General features: G+C 40.4%; 1 protein-coding gene across 1 annotated transcript in view; it reads right to left on the bottom strand.

Annotated features, from left to right (window-relative positions):
• The window catches only part of LOC309819227 (uncharacterized protein), a gene marked incomplete at its 5' end in the record, with an annotated part of 243,055 nt that overhangs the window by 20,577 nt on the left and 199,219 nt on the right, over positions 1 to 23,259 (bottom strand). Inside the window, 2 exons of the mRNA XM_082649367.1 lie at positions 12,888 to 12,991; positions 22,414 to 22,512. Coding sequence (XP_082505493.1) covers positions 12,888 to 12,991; positions 22,414 to 22,512 — 203 coding nt within the window. The remainder of the gene's footprint in view (positions 1 to 12,887; positions 12,992 to 22,413; positions 22,513 to 23,259) is intronic.

Below are 23,259 nucleotides of genomic sequence, written 5' to 3'. Positions count from 1 at the left end.
AAGTTTACTAGCTGTGTGGCTTGGACAAGTTCCTTCACCTCTCTGCTCAACTTCCTTTTCTTTCTGTGAAATTGCAATAATAATACATATTGCATGGCACAGCGTACACAGAGTGATGGAGTTCTACTACCTCTGAAGCTCTTAAACATTAACGAGTATTTATGAGTGTTTCCTGTGTAACAGGGAAATGTCCAAAAGGGACACACACCAGCGGGAAGGGAAAGGTGAAGAAGCAAAGAATCTACTTGGCCTGGTGGGCATTACCATTATATAATACCACTATACAATAATGAGAGCTAATAGTTATCCATTATTGTGTATAATGTGATGGGAAATTTTCTCAGTGCTTCATATATATTTATATATATATTAGCTGAGTACTATTACTGTCCCATCTGGAGGCACAGAGAGTTTAAGTAACCTGTCCTAGGTCACAAAGCTAGTAAGCTATAGAAGTAGGACTTGAGCCTAGACAGTCTCACTCCAGAGCTTATATCTTAAAACACTACTCTGTACTGCCCTTAGGCCAACTGTATCATAGCATATCCTGCCACATGTGTTCCTGAACCAGAGAGGTGTCTGTGGACATACACCCCAGAAAGGAGACAGTGTGGCCTCAAACTTTCACACTTGCTAGAATTCCCCTGGTTTACTCCACATGCCCCCTTTCATGAGGTTACCTCACCAGAAGTAATGGATTGTTATTCTTCTTGATCAGCTGTAAACTCTGAGATAGTCTGCCTACCACACTTTAAGATTTGGAAGGTTTACTTGCAAAAGCTCTTAGAAGCACCCATGGATAAACAAGAGTGAAAAATTAAACCAAGGACAGACATGTTTTTTGCACTTTTTTCAGATCTGGATTCAAAAATAACTGGATTCAAAAACTTTCCCTGGCACCATAGGCAAACACTTCTTCCCCAGGTGCAGAGTGGCCTGTCGAAGACAACGCAGACATATTGCTGTGGTAACTGAGGAAATTTATAAACGATGTACAACCTCATATTTCTGCCAGCTTTACTTTAAGAGTCTTAAAGACCAAGACACTGATAAAGAGTGGTGAAGTTTGATGACTTCTAAGAGAATTAGACAACATACATGTGGCAGAAGCCATTGGTTGGTTAGCCCAACTCCCATTCTCAAATCTACCTTCTTTGGCATCCTGCATTATAGAGGCTGGAAAAGCCAAATATTTGCTTTCCTGCTCTCCTGAAGCTAGGGTTGGCCATTGAGACAGTTTTGGCCTCAATGAGGTATAAGTAGAAGTCTCCAAGAGCTTCTGGCAAATTTTTGCTTTCCTGATACAAAATAGAAATGTCACTGTCACACACACCCTTCTTCCTGTCTTGGATACAGACTCGCGCCTAGAGCTGTGGCAGCCATCTTGCAACCACCAGAGAAAGGCCAACAGAATTGGAGAAACACTGGCTTTGGTATTTTTTGCACGATTACCAATCATCACCAGGTGTTTACCTCCAGAATGCTTGTTATGTGAGTAAAATAGTTTAAGTCACTTTGGTTAGGTTTTCTCTTGATGCTGAAAGCATTCCTATTGATATAATGTGATTGCAGATATATTAGCCCAGTCATTTATCAGCTTTTAATTCTACACCAATTTGTCTATCCCTCAAAAATCCCCCAGAAGTTGGGTTAAGAAGCATTATTTAATCAAATCACTGATATGACTTATAGGGCACAGTATAATCAAAGTAAGTCCTCTTTCTAGTTTATCCCCTAATCATAATAACTATTTTAATGTAACTCCAATATCACATCATTAATAGTATAAGGAAGGATGGTCTAGTGCATTATTAACCAAACTTACTGTTATTCAGTCCAATAAAAAACATCTTTTACTTTAGGCTCACGTTGCATACTTCAACTTTATAGAGTTCATGGTTGAGAGAAATGGTTGTGGTTATTTGTTCTACCTCACCCTTCTCTAGCTCTCAGATAAGGTCTCCCAAATATGCCCTAAAGATCACCCATGTGGCCACCCCCTCATGGGCACCAAGAAATCTAACTCCTCCGCTCTGGACACTCTCCTCTCTTCCCTGACACCTAGAGATGAGCAGAGGGACTCATGGAGAAAAATGACCCCCATTAATTAATACCATTGAGTGCATAACAGGTCTGATGCCAGGTAGGTTGTTCCTGCAGCAGGGGCTTAATTTTTTATTAAGTGAATAAAAAGTCGTATCTACTAGACTGTAGGGGCTTTCAGAGAAGCTTTCTGGAGGATATGGTCTGTCTTAGTTTGGGCAGCTATAACAAAATACCATAAACTGGGGGCATATAAATAATAAAAATTTATTTCTCCCAGTTCTGGAGATGAGGAAGTCCAAGATCACAGCACTGGCAGATCTGGTGTCTGGCGCAAGTCCACTTCCTCATTGGTGGCTGCCTTCTCACTGAAACCTCACGTGGCAGAAGGGACAAGGGGTCTCTCTGGGGCCTTTTTGGGTTTTTTGGCCGCGCCATGCGGCATGTGGGATCTTAGCTCCCCGACCAGGGATTGAACCTGTGCCCCCTGCACTGGGAGTGCGGCATCTTAACCACTGGACCACCAGGGAAGTCCCATCTGGGGCCTCTTTTTTAAGGGCACTAATCCCATTCATGCAGGCTCTGCCTCATGACCTGATCACCTCCCAAAGGTACTTCCTGATACCATGACCTTGAGGATTAAGATTTCAACATACGAATTTTGAAGGGACACAAACATTCAGTTCAAACATGGTCTAAACAGCCTTAAACATTGTTTTAAGAGTTAGCCAAGTGGAGAGGTGATAGGGAGAGCAAGCCAGAAAGAATTGACAGCATGAAACAAAGTGTTTTACATGCATACAAAAGTGGTGCACGGGGGAGTAGTAGAAATAATTTCAAGCTGTAGAAATGGAGTGTGAAGCAGAGAAGTTGGCAGGGATTGAATCAGCATGGCTCTTGGCAAAAGGGAAATTTGAAAGGTTTTAAGAAGGAAATTAGCATTGCTTTGCATTTCAGAAAAATCACTTTGGGGACAGTTAGGGGAGGGAATTCAAGACAAGAATCTGGATTCAAGGAAAAGAGGATCATTATGAGTTCCTGGAGAAACAAGAGGCCAAGAGGTTTAATCTGGTTAATCCATTCCCAAATGTATTAAGTCTAAATTTCAACATTTCAAAGTACTCTACCATGTTGAAGTCAAGTCCACCACGTGCTGAGTTGGATACCAGCCAAGAAGTATAACCAAAGGCTGACCTCAAGGCCCCCATCCTCTCATTGAAAGGGAGGTGGCAACAAAGGACTAGGGAGCGGACTGACTGCAAGACAGGGAAGAACCTACCTCTGTGTCTAGGCCACCTGCCCTAGTTCTCTGGGGGGAGGCCACCTGGTGCTGTCCCAACTGTTCATCCCTTACTGTTTCTACCATTCTGAAGCCCAGAAGGTAAGAACTTTAACCAAGGTCACACAGTGACCAGCCAGGAATAGTCCCAGTGGCTCCTGGACCCAATTCCACACCCTAAATTCCAGATGAAAAAACCTGCTGCATAAAAATAGTTCAATTAAAATCTAAAATAAAAGGGGCACTTGCTCTCATAAGGAAAACAGCACAGTATTTCAGCAAAATGTCATGAACCTGCATGAAACTGTAATTTAGGAAGTTGTAAAAATATGGCCACATAATCCTGCTGGCCTGTCATGCCTGTCACGTGACTGTGAAACTCGGACTTGGCCCTTGGGCTCTCCCTTGCTTGGTTTGTGTGAAGCTGTGTGCGGGTGAAACTAGAGTGGGAGGTCAGCTACACAAGATGGTCCATTTAACAGCTGATCTGCTGGGACCAGTGCCTAAGAAGTTAATTTCTAGCTTTGAGATGGTTTCTGGTAATTGTAGGTAATTTAAAATATAATTGCAATTTAGTTGAAAAAAAAAAAAAAACCTCTGTTTGCAGTGTTTATGCTCATCACTCTAATTTAAGGTCTAGAATGTTGGATGAACTACACTTCAATACACGCCCATTTTGCATCTTCCTGATTTTACCACCAGTGATTATAAAAACAGCCTCAGCAAACCTCAGTCTGCATTTCAAGACAGATGCTGCAAAGCTCAGATATAAAGTTTCACATTGCTGGAAGGTTAACTGTTGTGCATGTTAATGATTATCAAATAGATGAAGAAAACCGCAAGGCTCCAAAATGCAAAAACCCCTCAAAAAAATCCAGCTTGCCCATGTTTATAAGAAGGCCACTTTATTTTATTTTTTTTCAAAGAAGAACGACTATGACTGAGCTCCGTGTGGTCTGCATGCAGGCTTAATGGAGGAGTAATTACACAAGGCTGCTTGTGAGGGGCTAACGGAGCTTCCCTCTGGGTTGTGTGTTACAAACTTCTATGTGCTGAGCCAGAGCATCTAGAGTTTTGCAGCATTCAGAGATTTCTTAGCACAGGGAGATCGAGTGGTTTTTTTTTTTTGTTTTTTGATTTTTTTAATTCATTCATCTTTCATTTTTCTTTTAGCAAACATCAGATAATATGAACAACATTTTATTGCTCACTATAGTTACACACATTCTTTTTCGCTTTATATAAGTTATAAACATATTTAAGTGGATAGAATTCTTGGCTAAACGCATATTCCAGAACTCTGACATCGAGTGTTTTGAGTGTACTGGTTTATTTTGAGTGAAGAAGAAATTTTCGGATATATTGTGTGTGGATTTATAGAAAAAAATTGTTATAATTGTCCAAAATGTGAAAAGGAGAACTACTCAATAGCAGGCACCCTGGCAATTACTTAGATTCCAAAGCACTGTCATGAACCAAATGAGCCGTTGTTATTTACTTAGGACACATGCAGCCAAATGATTGAGAAATTAGCTGAAATGAGCACTTGATCGAATAACCTCACATACAGTCTCCCCTCTACCAGCTTGCAAAACTTTCTAGAAGAAGCTTAGGGTGGAAGCAGCACTGCGTTGCCATGACAATTACACTGCATTAACACTGGCACTGGAAATCACACTCTGAGTCTGAGAACTGAGGGCCAGGGGTCAAAATTTGCAGTGTTGATATCCAAAGCCTGCTTTCAAAAACAGACGCAAACTAAGGCTAATTGCCAACCAATTCCACATAGACAGTAAAGACTGTCTGCCTAGAAAGCTTTCACATAGAGCTGAGAGGTTTAATAACTGGGAAAACAAAAAGTGTTCCCCAGTAGCAGAACCAAGTTGATCTGACTTTGCTGATAATGGTTCAGCAAGAAAACAAACTTTTTTAAAGAACTGATAATTTATTACATGTACCTGAATTTTTAAAAATTCAAATATTACAAAAGTGAAAATTTCTCTCCAACCTCAAACCCTTGTCTCCCCAGTCTCCTTCTCTCAAAGTAGCCCCTGCTATCAGTTTTTTGTGTGCTATAATCTATTCATATCTAAGTACATATAGGTATGCCACATACACACAGTGGTAGCTCCCAGATTTCTGCGTAGGAGGAGCTATAATCCAACTGGCTATGGATAAACTGCCTAAAGCTGCATTTGCCTAGTAACTTACATAAGTAAAAATATATAAATTTGAGTACCAAAAGAAGTACAGCAATCAATTATAAACCACTAAAAAATGGGAATTCACAAGTCCATACCAATAATAAATAGATAGTAAATAAAAATTAAATGAGGGGAAAAGGGAGTCCTCAGCTATAGTGAAATTCAATGGCTTATTGGTGAGTGAGGAAGGAGTATTGGAGCTGGAGGACCATTCTTTTGCAACCATGATAATGAAGATTGGATCAGACAAGAGTCATCAATGGATGCTACACCTAGGAGAAAATTCTGATGAGGACCAGAATATTTGCATCATCTTAAAGTGTCTCTCCATTGACTGCTTTTATTAGTTGCAAAAGTGAAGAGAAAAACCCCCACTAGTTATATAATGGAGACTCTGGAAAACACCTTGACCAAGTCATGAAAATTAACTTTACCAGTGCGAACAGACATGGTACCCTGAGAAGGACACAGTATCACCTATGTGGTACCCTGGCCTAGAAGGCATCACTTCAAACTAATCACAAGGAAATATCAGACAAACCTAAAATGAGGAACATTTTATTTTTAAAAAGGCCACGGGTCAGGAATTCCCTTGCAGTCCAGTGGTTAGGACTCCTTGCTTCCACTGCTGGATCCCAAAAAAGAGGTCAGGAAAGGAGTTGTAGTGAGGACCATATTCTTCAAAAGTGCCAATGTCATAAAAGACAGAAAGATTGTGGAAATGTTACAGATTAAATAAGGCTAAAGAGACATGACAGCCAAATGCAATACCAGACCCTAGACTTGAAGAAGAAAAAGTATCATAGAAGAAGATTATTAGATCACCTGACAGAATGGGAATACAAACATTAGAGTAGATAAAGTCAGCTGTAGGATTGATACTTCTGCTTCTATAAGACCAAACGCTACCAGCCCCGCTCTTACCTGGGAGCTCTGAGTCCCCATGCCCTTTGGGAGCACTTAAGCCTTTGTCCACAAAGCTCCTTCTTTGCCCAGGTAAGTAGGGGATGGGAAAGGTCCGATGCCAGGTAGGTTGTTCCTGCAGCAGGAACGAGGGCTATTTTAAGTTTTTCTTCAGGACCCGGAATTTTAGACTATGTCAACGATACAGACCCAAAAGTGAGAAACTGTCAATACCTCACAAATTTCTTTCTGGTCCTCTCTGACCAGCTTGTGCTAATCTCACTGAAACTTTCCTCTTACCTTCCTTTTTCCTAAGTCCATTTAAAAGCCAAACAAACTCTATCTAAGGAAAGAATAGGGCACAACAAATGTAGATAGCTAATATTTGCTTGGTAAATAAGTAAAAATGAATGATCAAGTGAATGAATGAACAAATAAACAGTGAAGGTATCTGAGTAATGCTCTGATAATGAAGACTACTATTATCGTTTGTTCAGGAATAACAAAAAGAAAATGTGTGTTTTCTAACCTTAGCTCTTGCTAGCTGTGCTTAAGTAATGTAGTCATTTCCCTGTATTTGCTTCTAAAGGTAAATACCCCTGTATTTGAACCAATATTAAGTCTGGGAATATACTGACTATAACAGAGTAAAAAGGAGAAAAAAATCCTTTAAAGGAGACATGGAAACACAAAGGTACTCATTGCTGGCCTTCCTATCAGGTGGATGAAAATGGAAAATTAAACTTATAAGAAAACTATAAGAATTTTACACTCAAATGAAACCTTAAGATAAATGTGCTTGTGAAGAGTGGGGAGCAGAAATTGACAATGATTAGGCAAAGAAAAGAAAGTGTTGGGCAAAGCAGAATCTGTAATGCAGCTTGACAGAGAAAAAGGAAGCTGAGGCAAAACTCATCAGGCCCTTGGGATTACCCTCCTGCCTGGGATGCAGGAGGAGGCCAAGGTACGGATGAGGAAGGCTGCAGGTACCAGGTGAGGATTCACAACCAGGTTCTGCTAGCTCTAGAGTGGTGTAAGCATAGTGGAAGTTAATATTCTCTACCCCAGTGATTTGGGACATTTAGAAATTTGCTCCAAAAGCAAGAAAATGTCCAGAGAATTGTTAATGTTTCTCGAAAAAGAACAAGCCTATAAATGTTTATGCACCTCAGGGAAATCATTCTACTGGGCTTATCAGCCATATTGAACACCCAGCAACCTTTCCCATTCCTCTGCTAACAACACTTTGATTTTACATTGGAGAGATGATCTCCCCCACCCCACCCCACCCCACCCCACCGAATGCACTGTCAGCCAAGTTGTGCATTTCAGGTGCCCCATGTATAGTAATAGCGATCAACAGGTACATTTCTTGAATGAATGAATGAGTCCAGCCCTCCTCTGGCTAGACTCATTCTATGAGTCAATGCAATGTCTTTCTCCCAGAGATCTGGGTCTTAAGTACAATGTCATAGACTAAAAAATGCCAGAAGCAGATTCAACCCAGCAGAGATGTTCTAAAGAGAGACCATCCATTTTTGTTGCCTAGATCCTGGGATTCCTTCATCATGATTCCTGTCCTTTTCAAGCCAGGTGCCCAAGCTTTCTCTTTTATTCTAAGAACTATTATATATCCTTCCAGTAAACTCTCCCTCTGCTTAAGTTACCCAAAGCTCATTTCTGCTGCTTATGAAAGAAGAACCATGACAGACACACATTTCCCAGCTCACCCGTATGGAGTAGACCAATTATTATTCCCAAATACGGGATTGGTAATAAGAAGGTTAGAGGAAGTTTGTGGATTTTTTTTCTACTTTTGTTTCCATGTGTCTGGTTGAGCTCACCAAATATACTTAAGGGCAGGAACTCGGGTCTAAATAAGGAAATTCAGTTCTTTGCCTTCTCCTGCAAGAACCCTTTATTACTGTATCTAAAAGTATGTGTTGTTCAATAGATGTTAGCCAGAGTTACATGTTTTTATGTTAAGAAACCACGTATTTCTAGATTAATTTCAAAGGGAGCATTTTCAATATACCAATTTCCAAAGCCCTACCTCAGCTACCACAAATTTCCCCTGATTTTCACGTGCAATCAGGAATAGCTTGAAGCAGGAACAGGGTACCACTTTTGCTGCTAATATTTCAACTTTCCAAGTTTAGCTATGTAAAGAACTCATTTAAACAAGTTCTAGCATCCTTTTTCAAAAATACAGTTTAAACACCAGGTTTCATTTAGCAGCCTAGGTACTTTACTGAAAAGCCTGGAGGAAATGATTATTGCTATCTTGTTTTCAACTGGTTATTTTTTAAGCAATTAAAAAAACTCCATTGATAATTCTTATTGTTTGGGCCATGATTTTTGTGCCCAGTACAGTTCTAAGCACCTAACAGATGTTTAAGAAATAGTAGTTAAATTCATGAACTACTAGATGTTTTGTTTTTCATTGTGAAGCTATTTTGGTTTGCTTCGTCACTGAGAATTGGTTGAAGAGAATCTACTGCATAGCCATTTTAAAGTTAGTGGACACAGATTTCACAGCAAATAGCCATTTTTGATGATTCCACAAACTTCCCATAAAAGTTTTAGAGTCCTAAAATGGTCCCGTCATAGAATGAAAGCCTGAACTGCTGCCTGGGACGATCCTGTGGTAGGATTTATACTCCAGCGGTTCCCCCTCTTGTTCCAACATGAAGCTAGAAGGCTTGACTTTACCTTAAACCACACCTTTTAATGGCTCCTTCCCCTCCCTATCCTGTTTTCCTTATTACCTTATAGATTCTTAGCAAAGAGCAGCTGAATCCCTATTTCAGGCTTTGCTTCTATTAAACCCAGCTGAAGACAACAATATGCTATTATCTTGCTGCAAGTATTATATAATACCTATGGATTTCTTTGCCAATGAAATTTCAAATTCTACCAAATGTGCAGATGCCTGCAAAGGATATAATATGATTGTATAGAATCAACACAGACAACTATAATTTACTGAGAGCTTTCTATGTAGATGCTAGCTCCTTGAATTCTTTTCACAATCTTTTAGGTAGGCATAACCACTTGCACTTCCAAAAAAAAAAAAAAAAGTTGAGTCACCAATGTTAAAACAATCTGTGCAAAGTCAGATAACTAGTAGATGACAATTTATTTTGAGTATTTCCTGAAAGGTCTCACAGGTTGATCATAAACATTCTAAAATACTCCAAAAGAAAATGGTGATGTCCCTCTAACTTCCTGTTCTTCAATAGTTGTGGGATAAAGCCCAAGTGGTCACTTCAGAAATGACTGATATGTTTAAGGCTTACCCATGAGATCTAAAACAGATTTTTCTAAAAACAAAAACAAACAAACAAACAAAAATACCCTGGCCGCATCACATTAACTTCTGTGTTTACAAAAACCAAATCAACCAATCTCTCCATAGCAAAACAGAGGGGTCAATGATTGTTAAAACAGCATTTTAGTTTTGAAAGAAGTTGAAAATGGGAGTAGGTAAAGAGCATGTGACCCACTCTCAACCAGAAATACCAAAAAGCCTTTGATAGGGAACTGGATGAAGCAATTATAAGCAGCATCACAGGCTGTCAACCTCAGATATCTGTCTTCCTTAAAAGCCCACATGATCTGTCATCAAGAAGGTTATCTCAACCTTTCCTGAACCTATTTTTATTTTTAGCCTGGTTTACCTCTTAGTGTAATTATCTCCTACGTTCAATTCCCATCAAGAAAAGCAGCACTACACTAATGCAGCCCTAAAAAAGCTAAGTCACACATGGTTCGGTCCCCAAATAAATCATAATTTAAAGCATAGTCTAAGAGGTAAAAAAAATAATTATAAAAGAAATTCATATGCTAAGTGAAATAAACCAGACACAAAAGGACAAATACTGCATGATTCCACTTGTATAAGGTACCCAGAATAATCAAATTCATAGAGACAGAAAGAATTGTAGTAGTTACCAGGGGCTGGTGGGGGAGGGGGGGGAATGGGGAGTTATTGTTTAATGGGTCAAGTTTCTGTTTGGATGGCGAAAACGTTCTGGAAATGGATAGTGGTGATGGTTGCACGACAATGTGAATATTCTTAATGCCACTGAACAGTATACTTTAAAAAAATTAAAATGCTAAATTTCGTTATGTATATTTCACCACAAGAACCTTTTTTTTTAAACATCTTTATTGCAGTATAATTGCTTTACAATGTTGTGTTAGTTTCTGCTGTATAACAAAATGAATCAGCTATATGCATACGTATATCCCCATATTCCCTCCCTCTTGGGTCTCCCTCCCATCCTCCTTATACCACCCCTCTAGGTGGTCACAAAGCACTGAGCTGATCTCCCTGTGCTACGCAGCTGCTTCCCACTAGCTATTTATTTTATATTTGGCAGTGTATATATGTCAATGTTACTCTCTCACTTCGTCCCAGCTTACTCTTCCCCCTCCCCATGTCCTCAAGTCCATTCTCTACATGTGTGTCTTTATTCCTGTCCTGCCCCTAGATTCATCAGAACCACTTTTTTTTTTTTTGGCTTCCATATATATGTGTTAACATACAGTATTTGTTTTTCTCTTTCTGACTTACTTCACTCTGTATGACAGACTCTAGGTCCATCCACCTCACTGCAAATAACTCAATTTCGTTTCTTTTTATGGCTAATATTCCACTGTATATATGTGTCACATCTTCTTTATCCATTCATCTGTCGATGGACACTTAGGTTGCTTCCCTGTCCTGGTTATTGTAAATAGTGCTGCAGTGAATATTGTGGTACATGTCTCTTTTTGAATTATGGTTTTCTCAGGGTATATGCCCAGTAGTGGGATTGCTGGGTCGGATGGTAGTTCTATTTTTAGTTTTATAAGGAACCTCCATGCTGTTCTCCATAGCGGCTGTATCAATTTATATTCCCACCAACAGTGCAAGCGGGTTCCCTTTTCTCCACACCCTCTCCAGCATTTATTGTTTGTAGATTTTTTGATGATGGCCATTCTGACCGGTGTGAGGTGATACCTCATTATAGTTTTAATTTGTATTTCTCTAATGATCAGTGATGTTGAGCATCCTTTCATGTGCTTGTTGGCAATCTGTATATCTTGTTTGGAGAAATGTCTATTTAGATCTTCTGCCCATTTTTGAATTGGGTTGTTTGGTTTTTGATATTGAGCTGCTTGTATATTTCTGGAGATTAATCCTTTGTCAGTTGCTTTGTTTGCAAATATTTTCTCCCATTCTGAGGGTTGTCTTTTGGTCTTGTTTATGGTTTCCTTTGCTGTGCAAAAGCTTTTAAGTTTCATTAGGTCCCATTTGTCTATTTTTGTTTTTATTTCCATTTCTCTAGGAGGTGGGTCAAAAAGGATCTTGCTGTGATTTATGTCATAGTGTTCTGACTATGTTTTCCTCTAAGAGTTTATGGTGTCTGGCCTTACATTTAGGTCTTTAATCCATTTTGAGTTTATTTTTGTGTATGTGTTAGGAAGTGTTCTAATTTCATTCTTTTACATGTAGCTGTCCAGTTTTCCCAGCACCACTTATTGAAGAGGATGTCTTTTCTCCATTGTATACTCTTGCCTCCTTTATCAAAGATAAGGTGACCATACGTGTGTGGGTTTATCTCTGGGCTTTCTATCCTGTTCCATTGATCTATATTTCTGTTTTGGTGCCAGTACCATACTCTCTTGATTACTGTAGCTTTGTAGTATAGTCTGAAATCCAGGAGCCTGATTCCTCCAGCCCCGTTTTTCTTTCTCAAGATTGCTTTGGCTATTTGCGGCCTTTTGTGTTTCCATACAATTTGTGAAATTTTTTGTTCTAGTTCTGTGAAAAATGCCATTGGTAGTTTGACAGGGATTGCACGGAATCTGTAGATTGCTTTGGGTAGTATAGTCATTATTACAATGTTGATTCTTCCAATCCAAGAACATGGTGTATCTCTCCATCTGTTTGTATCATCTTTAATTTCTTTCATCAGTGTCTTATAGTTTTCTGCATACAGGTCTTTTGTCTCCTTAGGTAGGTTTATTCCTAGGTATTTTATTCTTTTGGTTGCAATGGTAAACGGGAGTATTTCCTTAATTTCTCTTTCAGATTTTTCATCATTAATGTATAGGAATGCAAGAGATTTCTGTGCATTAATTTTGTATCCTGCTATTTTAACAAATTCATTGATTAGCTCTAGTAGTTTTCTGGTAGCATCTTTAGGATTCTTCACCACAAGAACTTTTTATAAAAGATATTCAGTGCTTTCCTTACATCTCTTAAAAATGCTAATGAGACTATAATCCATAAAATTTCCACATTTACCATATATTTTTTAATCCTTTCCCCAGTTTTCTCAAAACCCACACTCATCAACATCACTCTGTGAGGCCTACACTGCCTCTACAGAGTGCAATTCCTCTGGCCTTCTTCGGAATCTGCCCAGACTTGTGGTGACACGACCTCTACATTAACATATACCTACCTTGTTTTTTGCAGAGATGCCTAGCAAATGGCATTTTCAGATCTGACATTCTCAGGTATATGTCATGGAGATATATACGATATATCCAGACTTCTAGCAGGAACCTAAAAGGATATTAAAAGATAAACTTGCAATCCCTCCAGTTTATGCCAAAATGCAAATTATTCACAAACTTCAGTATTATTATTTGCAATTTATTACATTTTAAAACAGCTGCTTTCTTACATATACATGTCACAGTGACTTTTTTTTGGTTACCTAGCATCTGAAGCTCCTTCCTATCTTTGGGAAAGACCCACGGCGTAACTTTCCAAATTCCCAGATTCTTGTTTTCTCTCTCCTCTTGTCAGCCTGGGTAGGCACATGTGACCCAGACTTTACCCAGTCCTACCTAGAACTTACAGTCCTACCTAGAACTTACAGTCCTACCCAGAACTTGAATATAAGGAAATAAGCAGAGTGGAGGATTCATCCTGGGCCAGAGGAGAGGGCAATATTGCCAGTGGCACCAGCATCAGGAACCAGCAGCAGCTGTTGCATTACATCTGCAGACTCAGCATGATTTTGGCTGGGGCTCCCACTGCAATGCTTCCTTATTGTGTTAGTTTCCTAGGGCTGCCACAACAAAGTACCACAAACAGTGTAGCTTGAAACAACAGAAATTTATTCTCTCACAGTTCTATGGGCTAGAAGTCTAAAATCAAGTTATTGGCAGGGCCATGCTCTCTCTGAAAGCTCTAGGGAAGAACCCTTCTTGGCCTCTTCTAACTTCTGGTAGTTGCTGGCAATCCTTGGTGTTCCTTGGCTTGTAGTGGCATCATTCCAATCTCTGCATCTATCCTCCATGGCCTTCTTGCCTGTGTCTTCCCTTATGTCTCTTTGTATCAATCTCCCATTCCTTTCTCATAAAAAGATTCCAGTCACTGGGTCAGAGACCACCATAATCCAGTATGACCACATTTTTAACTTGATTACATCTACAACGACCCTATTTCCAATTAAGGTCACCTTCACAAGTATTGAGGATTAAGACTTCAACATGTCTTTTACGGGGACACAATTCAACTCACAAAATCTACATTCCTGTTGATTTTCTGGGATGGATCTCCAGCCATTCCAGTGATCTTGTGGGCCACCCAATATTTTCTTACAAACTCTTTTCCTATTTAAATCAGCAGAATTAGTTTTGCTGCTTCCAACTTTAAACCTTGACCTGTTTTATCCCTCCCTCTATTTCCCTCACCCCACATCTGAAAGTATCCACCAAGACCTCTCTAGGGATGAGTGGAACAGTGACCTTTTAATGGCAAAGGCAATCTGTCTTAGGAACAAGGTAAGCTTCCCATTCCACTCCCTGGATCAAGCAGACTGAAGAAAGGACAGCCCAGGTCCATGTTAAAAGAAGGACTCAGACGGACCAGTCCCAAACCTCATGACTGAAATGCCTGTAGAATCTATTGATTTCCTAAGCCATGAGTTTGTTCTCAAGCTGCATCTCACTTTGGAGCAGAATTTGACTTGGCCTTGGCCTCTGGCCAAGGGTGGTGTGAGGCCTGTTTTGGTGGCAAGGACCACACCACTTGCATCAGATCGCATAGACATTGCCCCAGTCTGTGTAATTTTCATCAGGTCATGACAGCAGCACCAAAGGGGCTAATTAGCACTTCAATTGTGTTTGGTCTAAAGTTTCCAAAGCCTCATCAATGCTTTAAGAGCAATAACGTTATGCCAGAAAGAGTTGCAGAGGAAACAAATATGGGGCTCTAAGAAACATGATAATCAAAGACAGCTGAATCTAAAGTGACAAATCTATGTCAATGACTTCAAGGAAATAAAAATACATTTAAAACTTTTGAATCAATCAACTTCACAAATGGCCATCAGGAGAAGAGCGCAATGTTACTTTTTGATTTGCTCTGATTTGCTTCCTTTTATAGTCTGCCCCTTGCCAACTTCATGGAATTTTGGTAGGGCTGGGGACCGCATAAGCTTGGAACTAACTGCCTAAGGCTATCTTTGCCATCATTTGTAGAGGGCCCGTTTGATAATGAAGCCAACCCAGGAAAGAAGAATCCAAGAGATATATACAAAGTTATTATTTCATTGGAGTCTCACAATCCAGCTGTACCTAAAAATACCCATTAAACTTCCAAGTTACTGGAACCAATATATCCTTTTTTCTGTTTGTTCAAGCTAATTTGAATTGCAGATCTAGCCTTACAAATGACAATGTGCTATCAAGTGTACATATCTGCTTTGACTAATTCCCCTGGATTGTTGTTGGCCAGAGAATACTGTGTTGAAGGGACCATAGATTTCAACTGGGATGGCAGTTTCTGAATTTCTGTCATCTGGCATACTATTGGGAACATGTGCACACACATAAGCTAATGGAGAAGCACCTGCATAACACAATCTTTTGGCAAGTGCATGGGACTGACATGAACCTCCTCATTCATTCACATATTTACTCAATATATCAGTAGTGGGCACTCGCTATGTGCCAAGCCCAGGTGTAGGCACCGGGAACTCGGCAATGAAAAGAGAACAAAGCCCTGCCCTTGTGAAGCTTCCACTCTAGTGAGGGAAGACAGACAACAGAAGCATTTTAAAGTAGATATATGCCAGATAATGATAAAATGTTATGGTGAAAGATTAAATAGGGTAAAAAGGATAGGAGTGCAGGGTGGGTGTCTATTTCATATGTGGTGAAATAGTGAGCCTTGTGGTTGTCTGTAGGAAGACATTGCCAAGCCAAGGGAACAGCATGTGCAAGGCACTGAAGCAGGAACAGGCAGTAGGCCAATGTGGCTGAAGTGGAGGGAATGAGGGGCAGTGTGGTAGGAGATGAGGTGAGAGAAATTATTAGAGGGGGAAGGTGTGATGGAGAAAATTTAGAGACTTCATAGGCCGTTGTAAGAATTCTGGGTTTTATCTTATGAACCAGATAAGAACCCCCAGGGTGGTTGTGAGCAAAGGAGTCACACAATCTGACTTACAGTTTCAATGACTGTTCTATCTGCCATGTTGAGAATATAATTGATGGTAAGAACAGAAGCAAGGAGGCCAATCAGGGAGACCATGAAAACAGGAGTGGAGGTGGTAAGAAATGGTTGAATTCTGAATATATTTTGAAGGTAGAGCCACCAACAGAATGGAATGTAAACAGAAGTTTTCATAAATGTCTCCAAGGGTTCTGGTCTAAGCAACTATAGAGATAGAGATGCCAGGTACTTTGAGGCAATGGCTGTATGAAAAGCACAGATTTAGAATGGGGGAATAATCAGGAGTGTGGTTTAGATATATTAAGTTTGAGATGCCTATCAGATACCTATATAGAATAGGTAGTTAGCTAAATGAGTCTGAAGGTAAAAGGAAATTTCTGGGTTGGAGACAAATATTTGGGAGCCATCAGAGTACACATGAATTTAAAGTCATGAGGCTCTGTGAGACCACCTAGGAAGTGGGTGCATACAGAAGAGAAGAGTTCTAAGGACTATACCTTTGAGCAGTCCACTGTTGAGAGAAAGGTGAATAGCTAGTGAGGTAGGATGAGAACCAAAAGGTGGAAGCTAAGTGGAAAAATATTTTTCAAAAAAGAGAGTGGCTAGTTACATCAAATGCTGAGATAAGTCAAGTAAGATGAGGACTAATAACTGACTACTGGATATAGCTACACAGAAGTCACTGGAGTGGGTACAAAAAGGAACAGGAGGGAATAAATTATAAACAGTGATTAGAGACAACTTTTTTCAAGGATTTTACTGTATATAGCAATAGAAAATTGGAGCAACATTTGGGAGAAATGTGGAAACGAGAGAAATTTCATTTAAGTTGGACGGTATTTCAGCATGTTTGTATGCTATGGAAATGATCCATTACAGACAGAAAAACATGATGTGAGTGGGCAGAGGGGACAATTGCTGGAGCAATGTTCTTGAGTAGGCAAGAGGAGATGGGGTCTAGTCACAAGCATAGGAGTCAGTCTTAGATTAACATACAGATCATTCATGCACCCTAACTGGAGGAGAGGCAGAATATAAAGGCAAAGGCACAGATAACTGGGTAGATGAGGCAATGGGATCTTGTATAAATCCTCTTCTGCTTCTATTTTCTCAGGAAAATAGGATGCAGATTTATCAGCTGAGAGTCAGAAGGAGGGAAAAAGTTTGAATGGTTTGAAGGAAGATGAAAAGATGTGAAATAGTTACCTAAGAAAGTAGGGGAAAGATCAGAGTAGGGAAATGCAATAGGACACCTGGGCAGCACTGAGAGCCCGCATGAGGTCAAGGGTCATCTTCATGCTGTGCATTTTGAGCACCGTGGTGAAGAGGGTGATGTCCATCGGGGTTCAGAGTAAAGAGGAGAGAAGTGAGCAGTAAGTTTAAAGTCAGCTAACTCATTAAGATTTAAGATAGAGAAGCAAACAGGTACACAGTTCAAATATGGGAAGTGCCTGGAATCTTAAAGACAATTAGATATAATTTGAACATATTCTTAGAAATAAAATCAGAGACCTTTAGACCTTAAAATGAAAATGACCCTAGTGATTTTCTTCTCTGAATCCTTCATTTTATAACATTTGAAACCAAGGCCCTGGAAAATTAAATGACTCTCCCAAGACCACGCAGCTAGTTAGAGGCAGAGACAAATCTAGATGTCAGTTCTCCGTCTTCATCCACTAGTCTTCCCATCCTCATTTACTGGCAGGGTACACTGAAATTTCAGGCTGGTGCCTTTTTCTCATTGCATGTCCAGGCCTGCCTTTCTCTGAGTATTTCTGAGCCCTGTTCCACAACTCCCATCTTCTATAACGAGTCCCTTTTGCCGTCTCTGAGTCACCCAGCTCCTCCCAGTGCCTCAGCCAAGTGTGTACTTCATTGAAGCTTTCAAACCCAGTGCACTAGGCTGGATCAAGAGCCCAGCCTCAGGAAACTATAGATGGAGCTTCACCTGGGAGGAAGGAAGGGGAATTATAGGATGAGCCTCTCTCAAATCCTGCAGCTGATTTCCTCAGACTCACCAGGTGGCACCATGGTTTTCAGGGGCCAGTGAGAAGGGTATGGCATTCTCTTAGCGCTGTTTTCCTTCTGTCCAAGGAGGAGCTCAAGAGACCTTTCAAGCTACAAACTGTATGTACTCATTGGACCAACAAATACCAAGCTTTTGCATTTAGAAGAAAACAGATCTGAACCAACAAGCCTGGGGATAGCCTGCAACCTGTGCCCCATCTGAATACCATTTGAACATAACTGGTTAAAGTTCTTCCAATGATGGCTTTTGTTATCTATAAAATTAAGACTAAACCAGAGATCAAGGAATTTCAACTGGAAGTTATATCCTGTCTCCAGTCTCCCATCTTGGTGTAATTTAAGTGAGTTACAGGCCCCTTTAAATTCACTTATTTAAAACAGATACTCATCCAAAGAGGCACTCTATAAACATTTGGCACATCTTGATGAGCCCTTCAATTGTCCTTTAAAGGCAGTGGAAACAACCTCAAAACCAATTACTTATGCTCTCCTCCAAGAAGTTCATTAATTGGAACGAGGGCTCTGCCTCTGCTGAGGGTACCCTCTCCACTCTTTAATGTCTCACAATTGTCCCTTCTGGAGAACAGTAGTATAGTTCCAGGCAATTCTTTTCATATTTAGAAATTATTTAAATACAGAGGTAAAGGGTATTGAAGGGGACTGGGAGTTAACATGTTACAAAAGGATAGGGTCTTAAATCTGCCCTCCCTTCTTCTGGTTAAAACACACAATGGAAAAATGGGGAGAAATCTATGCACCTTCGTATCCTCCCACGTGCTGGATGAGATATTAGGAATAAAATCCCCGAAGTAAACCTACATATATAAAACAGGGCCTACATACCCTTAAAAAGAATTAAAAGGATAAATCTGTGACAAAATCATCTTTGTAAACGCAAATGCATGCCAGTACTAGAGGACTGAGGTTCAAGACACAGCATATCTTAAAGAATCAATCATATAATCTACTGGAGAATAGCTTTGTTTTTATATAGCTATCCATAGCTTTTGATCAACAATTCTACATTTATAAATAAGGAAAACAACCATGTGTAGGAAAAGATTTAGCTATAGAGATGATGATTTCAGCATTATTTATAATAATGAAAATTAGAAACCACACAATAAAATATTGGTACATCCATATTATGAATTATGCAGCAACTAAGAATTATAGAAGAAAGCTATAAGACATTCATAATGTATTAAGTTTAAAAGGTATAAAAACAGTATGCAGGGCTTCCCTGGTGGCGCAGTGGTTGAGAGTCCGCCTGCCGATGCAGGGGACATGGGTTCGTGCCCCGGTCCAGGAAGATCCCACATGCCGCGGAGCGGCTAGGCCCGTGAGCCATGGCCGCTGAGCCTGCGCGTCCGGAGCCTGTGCTCCGCAACGGGAGAGGCCACAGCAGTGAGAGGCACACGTACCACAAAAAAAAAAAAAAAAAAAAAAAAAAGACAGTATGCACAGTAAAAAAGAACTTATAAAGTATATGCATATTATATATATATCTATATATATTCATAGAAAAGAGAGTAGAGGGAAATGCACTAAGGTATTAATGGAGAGGTGACAGATAATTTTTTGTCTTCTTTTGTTTATCTCTGTTGTGTCTTTCCTATGATCATCACTGTCATAGATTGAGTTCCTTTAGAAAACAGTTTCTGAGGTAGAGATTTTCATGCTCTTGGTAACAACATCCATAGGGAGTTCTCTCAGAAACAACACCTATAAGGAGTGAGGGAAGCAGGGCCAGGCACAGGGGGAAGTTGAGCTGTAGTTGCAATAGAGACCCAACAAATTCCATAGGGACTATAAAATTGGGATGACCCTTGAGAGAGGCCCTGAATTGAGGCTAGAAAGTGTGCTTTTGTACTCCTCTTTGGATAAGCCATTGAATGTGTGCTACCCCAGGGAGGAGTGTAACCTATGAGAGGCATCTCCCTTAAGCTGAGAGCAATGCCTGGTGAAGAACTCAGCTATAAGCTATTTGCAGGTAGCACTGGAGCAGCTGGGAAAATGAGTGTCTAAATCTTTAAGTGGGTGTAAAAAATTTGGGTGGCACATTACAGAATCTACTGTAGTACGCTTTGTGCTCACTTTCTCTATTAAATTTACCCCTTCCGGGAACAACTCCTTTCTATTCCTAGGGAAACATTTAGTATTAACGTTAACCAGACAAACATAAGCCCTAGCTACTGCAGCTGGTCATGGGGTTGTGTCATATTCATCACCTTCTTCCTCTATTTCCCAACATAGTTTCCCCTCACTCTCAGCTACCACCTCTGCTGATTTAAGTGGCTTACCAGGCAGAGAGCCTGTATAATCAACCCTGGAGGTCTTAGTCACCATGCCCTTCCAGGCCATGATGGCAGAATTGGTACATCTACTAACAAAATTGGGCAGGGAGTACCAACAGACAACTCAGAGGATCCAGAGGTATTCTTCCCTGCACCCACTCTACCTACTGACTAGAGTCAATTAACCCTGTCACTGAGGAGTATTAACAGGTAATACAAAGATCTTCACACTTAGTGCTCACTTGCATAGGTCCATCCGCATTACTCGTATCCATATCTGCTAATCCTTAATATTCTAATTGTTCTCCTTCAGACCCCCAACCATTCAGCCAAGCTATTTACAAATGCCCACAAGTTGGTATATATTCTTCCTTTGGCCACTTTTCCTACCACATAAGGTGGACGATGTGCTATACTGCTCAAAGCTGTGTTCACTGGGAGAACTTCTCCTCATATATCCACATACCAAGCCAATACATCCACAACTAAGCTTGGCCTTTAGCTTCCTTTGTCAGCTGGTCATAAGAGACTATGTATGTGGCCATAGGTATAAGATGAGGGAGAGGAAACTGCCACAGCAGTGGATGACATGAGAGTCTGGGCCACTTGCTCATGCAGTCTATTTGTGCCCTCTGGTCATGGTCATGCCCAGTCCCAGATGGACCACTTCTCCTTTATGATGGATTGCTATTGGGATACCCCAATTTATGACGTGGTGGGTCTGATAGAACCCAGGTAATGGTGGACGGTTGTGCCACAGAGCCACTTAAGTTCCATGACTAGGTGCTCTGTCTCTACCAGAACCCAGAAACATACCATCACCTGATTTTCAATTAACACATAATTCTCCACCGTAGATGGCATGGCATTGCTTTAGGTGTCTACATTGTGATTCTCCTACTGCGGCTTGCCATAAACTCAACACAACATCATTCTTCACTGCAGATAATACCTCAGGGTCTCCCAGATCATGCTGCCAAAGAGGCAGGGCTGTTTGCAACATAGGTTAGATGTGCTACACATCCCTTTCCTGCACTGGGCCCTACTCAAAGCTGGAAACCTTTTATGTCACGTGGTTCCCATTCATGGAATATACTTATCTCCAGAATCTGAAGACCCTACCAGGCATTCTGCTTCCTTATTGGTGGTAGAAAGTGAAAAATACAATAATTTGTCTAGATCACTGGATTCCTGAAAACGTTACTGACACGCCAAGCCCCTGAATATTCATGAGGCTTATCTCTCACCCTTCATAGTATGTGTGCCCTACCAAGTCCTTCAACATACTCTCTACTTCATAATCATCCAGTCTGATTAACACAATGTCAACAATATCATGGACCAATATAATGTCCTATGGTATATCTAGAGTCCAGCACTCTTCAGACTATATTATGACAGATGACTGATGGCAGAGTTAACACAGCCATGGGACAAGACTGTAAGTGTATACTATGTTAATCCCACGTGAATGCAAACTGCTTCTGGTCTTCCTTCCTGATGAAGATGAAACAAATACATTTGCCAGATAAGTGGTTGCATGCCAAGTACTTGAGACCATGTTAATCTGTTCTAGCAAAAATACCACATCTGGCACAGCAGCTGTAATTGGGACTACTACTTGGTTGAGCTTGCGATAGCTTACCCTTATCCTCCAGGATCAGTCTGGCTTTGTAAAGGACTGGACTGGTAAACTAAGCAGAGATATGTGGAGACCATGACCCCTGCATCCTTTAGATCTTTAAGATTGGCACTAATCTCTACTATTCCCTCTGGTATGCAATTGCTTTTACTTACTGCCTTGATTGGGAGCAGGGGTTTTAGAGGCTTCCTCTTGGTCTTCCCCCATTGCAACAGTTCTTACCCAGAGGTCAAGGAACCAATATGGGGTTCAGCCAACTACCACATATGTACACTCCAATTATGCATTCAGGGGTTGGGGAAATGGCTAGCGAGTGAGTCCACAGTCCCAGTGAACCCACTGTGAGCCAAATATGGGTCAGAGCTCCACTGGTCTTCATATGCCACCTCTCTAACACAGGGATTGTGATGACCCTTCAAGCCCCAGCTATCAACTTCGATTTAAATCCTTTGTTCAACAGTCCTCCCATGTTCATGAACTGCCCTTTCCCCACTGAACAGTTACTCAATGAAATAGCCATAGATCCCTTTGGAGAAGGACTACAGGAATCATACCGTTTACCCTTGTGAGGATACGGGCTACAGGGTTCTTCTTCCTGGGAACCAGGCCTTTCCTTCTGGCTGTAAATGGTAGGTCTACACACTGGCTCAGATCTGGAAACAGGAGAGGGAGCATGACTTTATAAAGTTCACATTTTCTAATGTAGCATTTTAAATCAGCTTTAATTGAGAGAAATTTTATTAAAGTTCACCCATTTTCAGTGTTCAATTCAATGAGATGTGACAAATGTATATAGTCATATAACCATCACTGCAATGAAAATACGGAAAATTTCTATCCTCCCCAAAAGTTCCCTTGTGCCCTTTGTAGCCAATTCCCTCCTCCTCTTCCCCATCTCCTGTTGACCACTTGTCTGCTGTCTAGAATGTCACTTAAATGGAATTACACAGTAAGTAATCTTTTGTGTCCTCTTAACATAATAATTCCATGTTGTGTGTATCAGTACTTCATTTTATTGCAGAGTAGTGTTCTATTATACAGACATCCTGCAACATGTTTACCAGTTCACCAGTTGGTAGGCATTTGGGTTGTTTCCAGTTTGGGGTTATTATGAATATTCTTTCTATGATCACTGGCATGCAGGTGTTTGTGTGGACAGATGTCTTTATTTCTGTTTGGTAAATACTTAACAGTGGGATTACCGAGTTTATAGTAAGTATATGTTTCACCGTAAAAGAAACTGCCAATTGTTTTCCAAAGTGGTTGTACCATGTTATTTTCCCACCAGGAGTGCATGAGAGTTTCAGTTGTGCCGCATCCTTGACAGCACTTCGTATCAATCTTTTCTAAATTTTACATATTTTAACAATGTATAGTAGCTATTTATTATGATTTTAATC

Source organism: Grampus griseus (assembly GCF_964374135.1).
Source record: "Grampus griseus genome assembly, chromosome: 2".
Taxonomy (NCBI): domain Eukaryota; kingdom Metazoa; phylum Chordata; class Mammalia; order Artiodactyla; family Delphinidae; genus Grampus; species Grampus griseus.
This window is presented reverse-complemented; position numbering and strand designations above follow the sequence as displayed.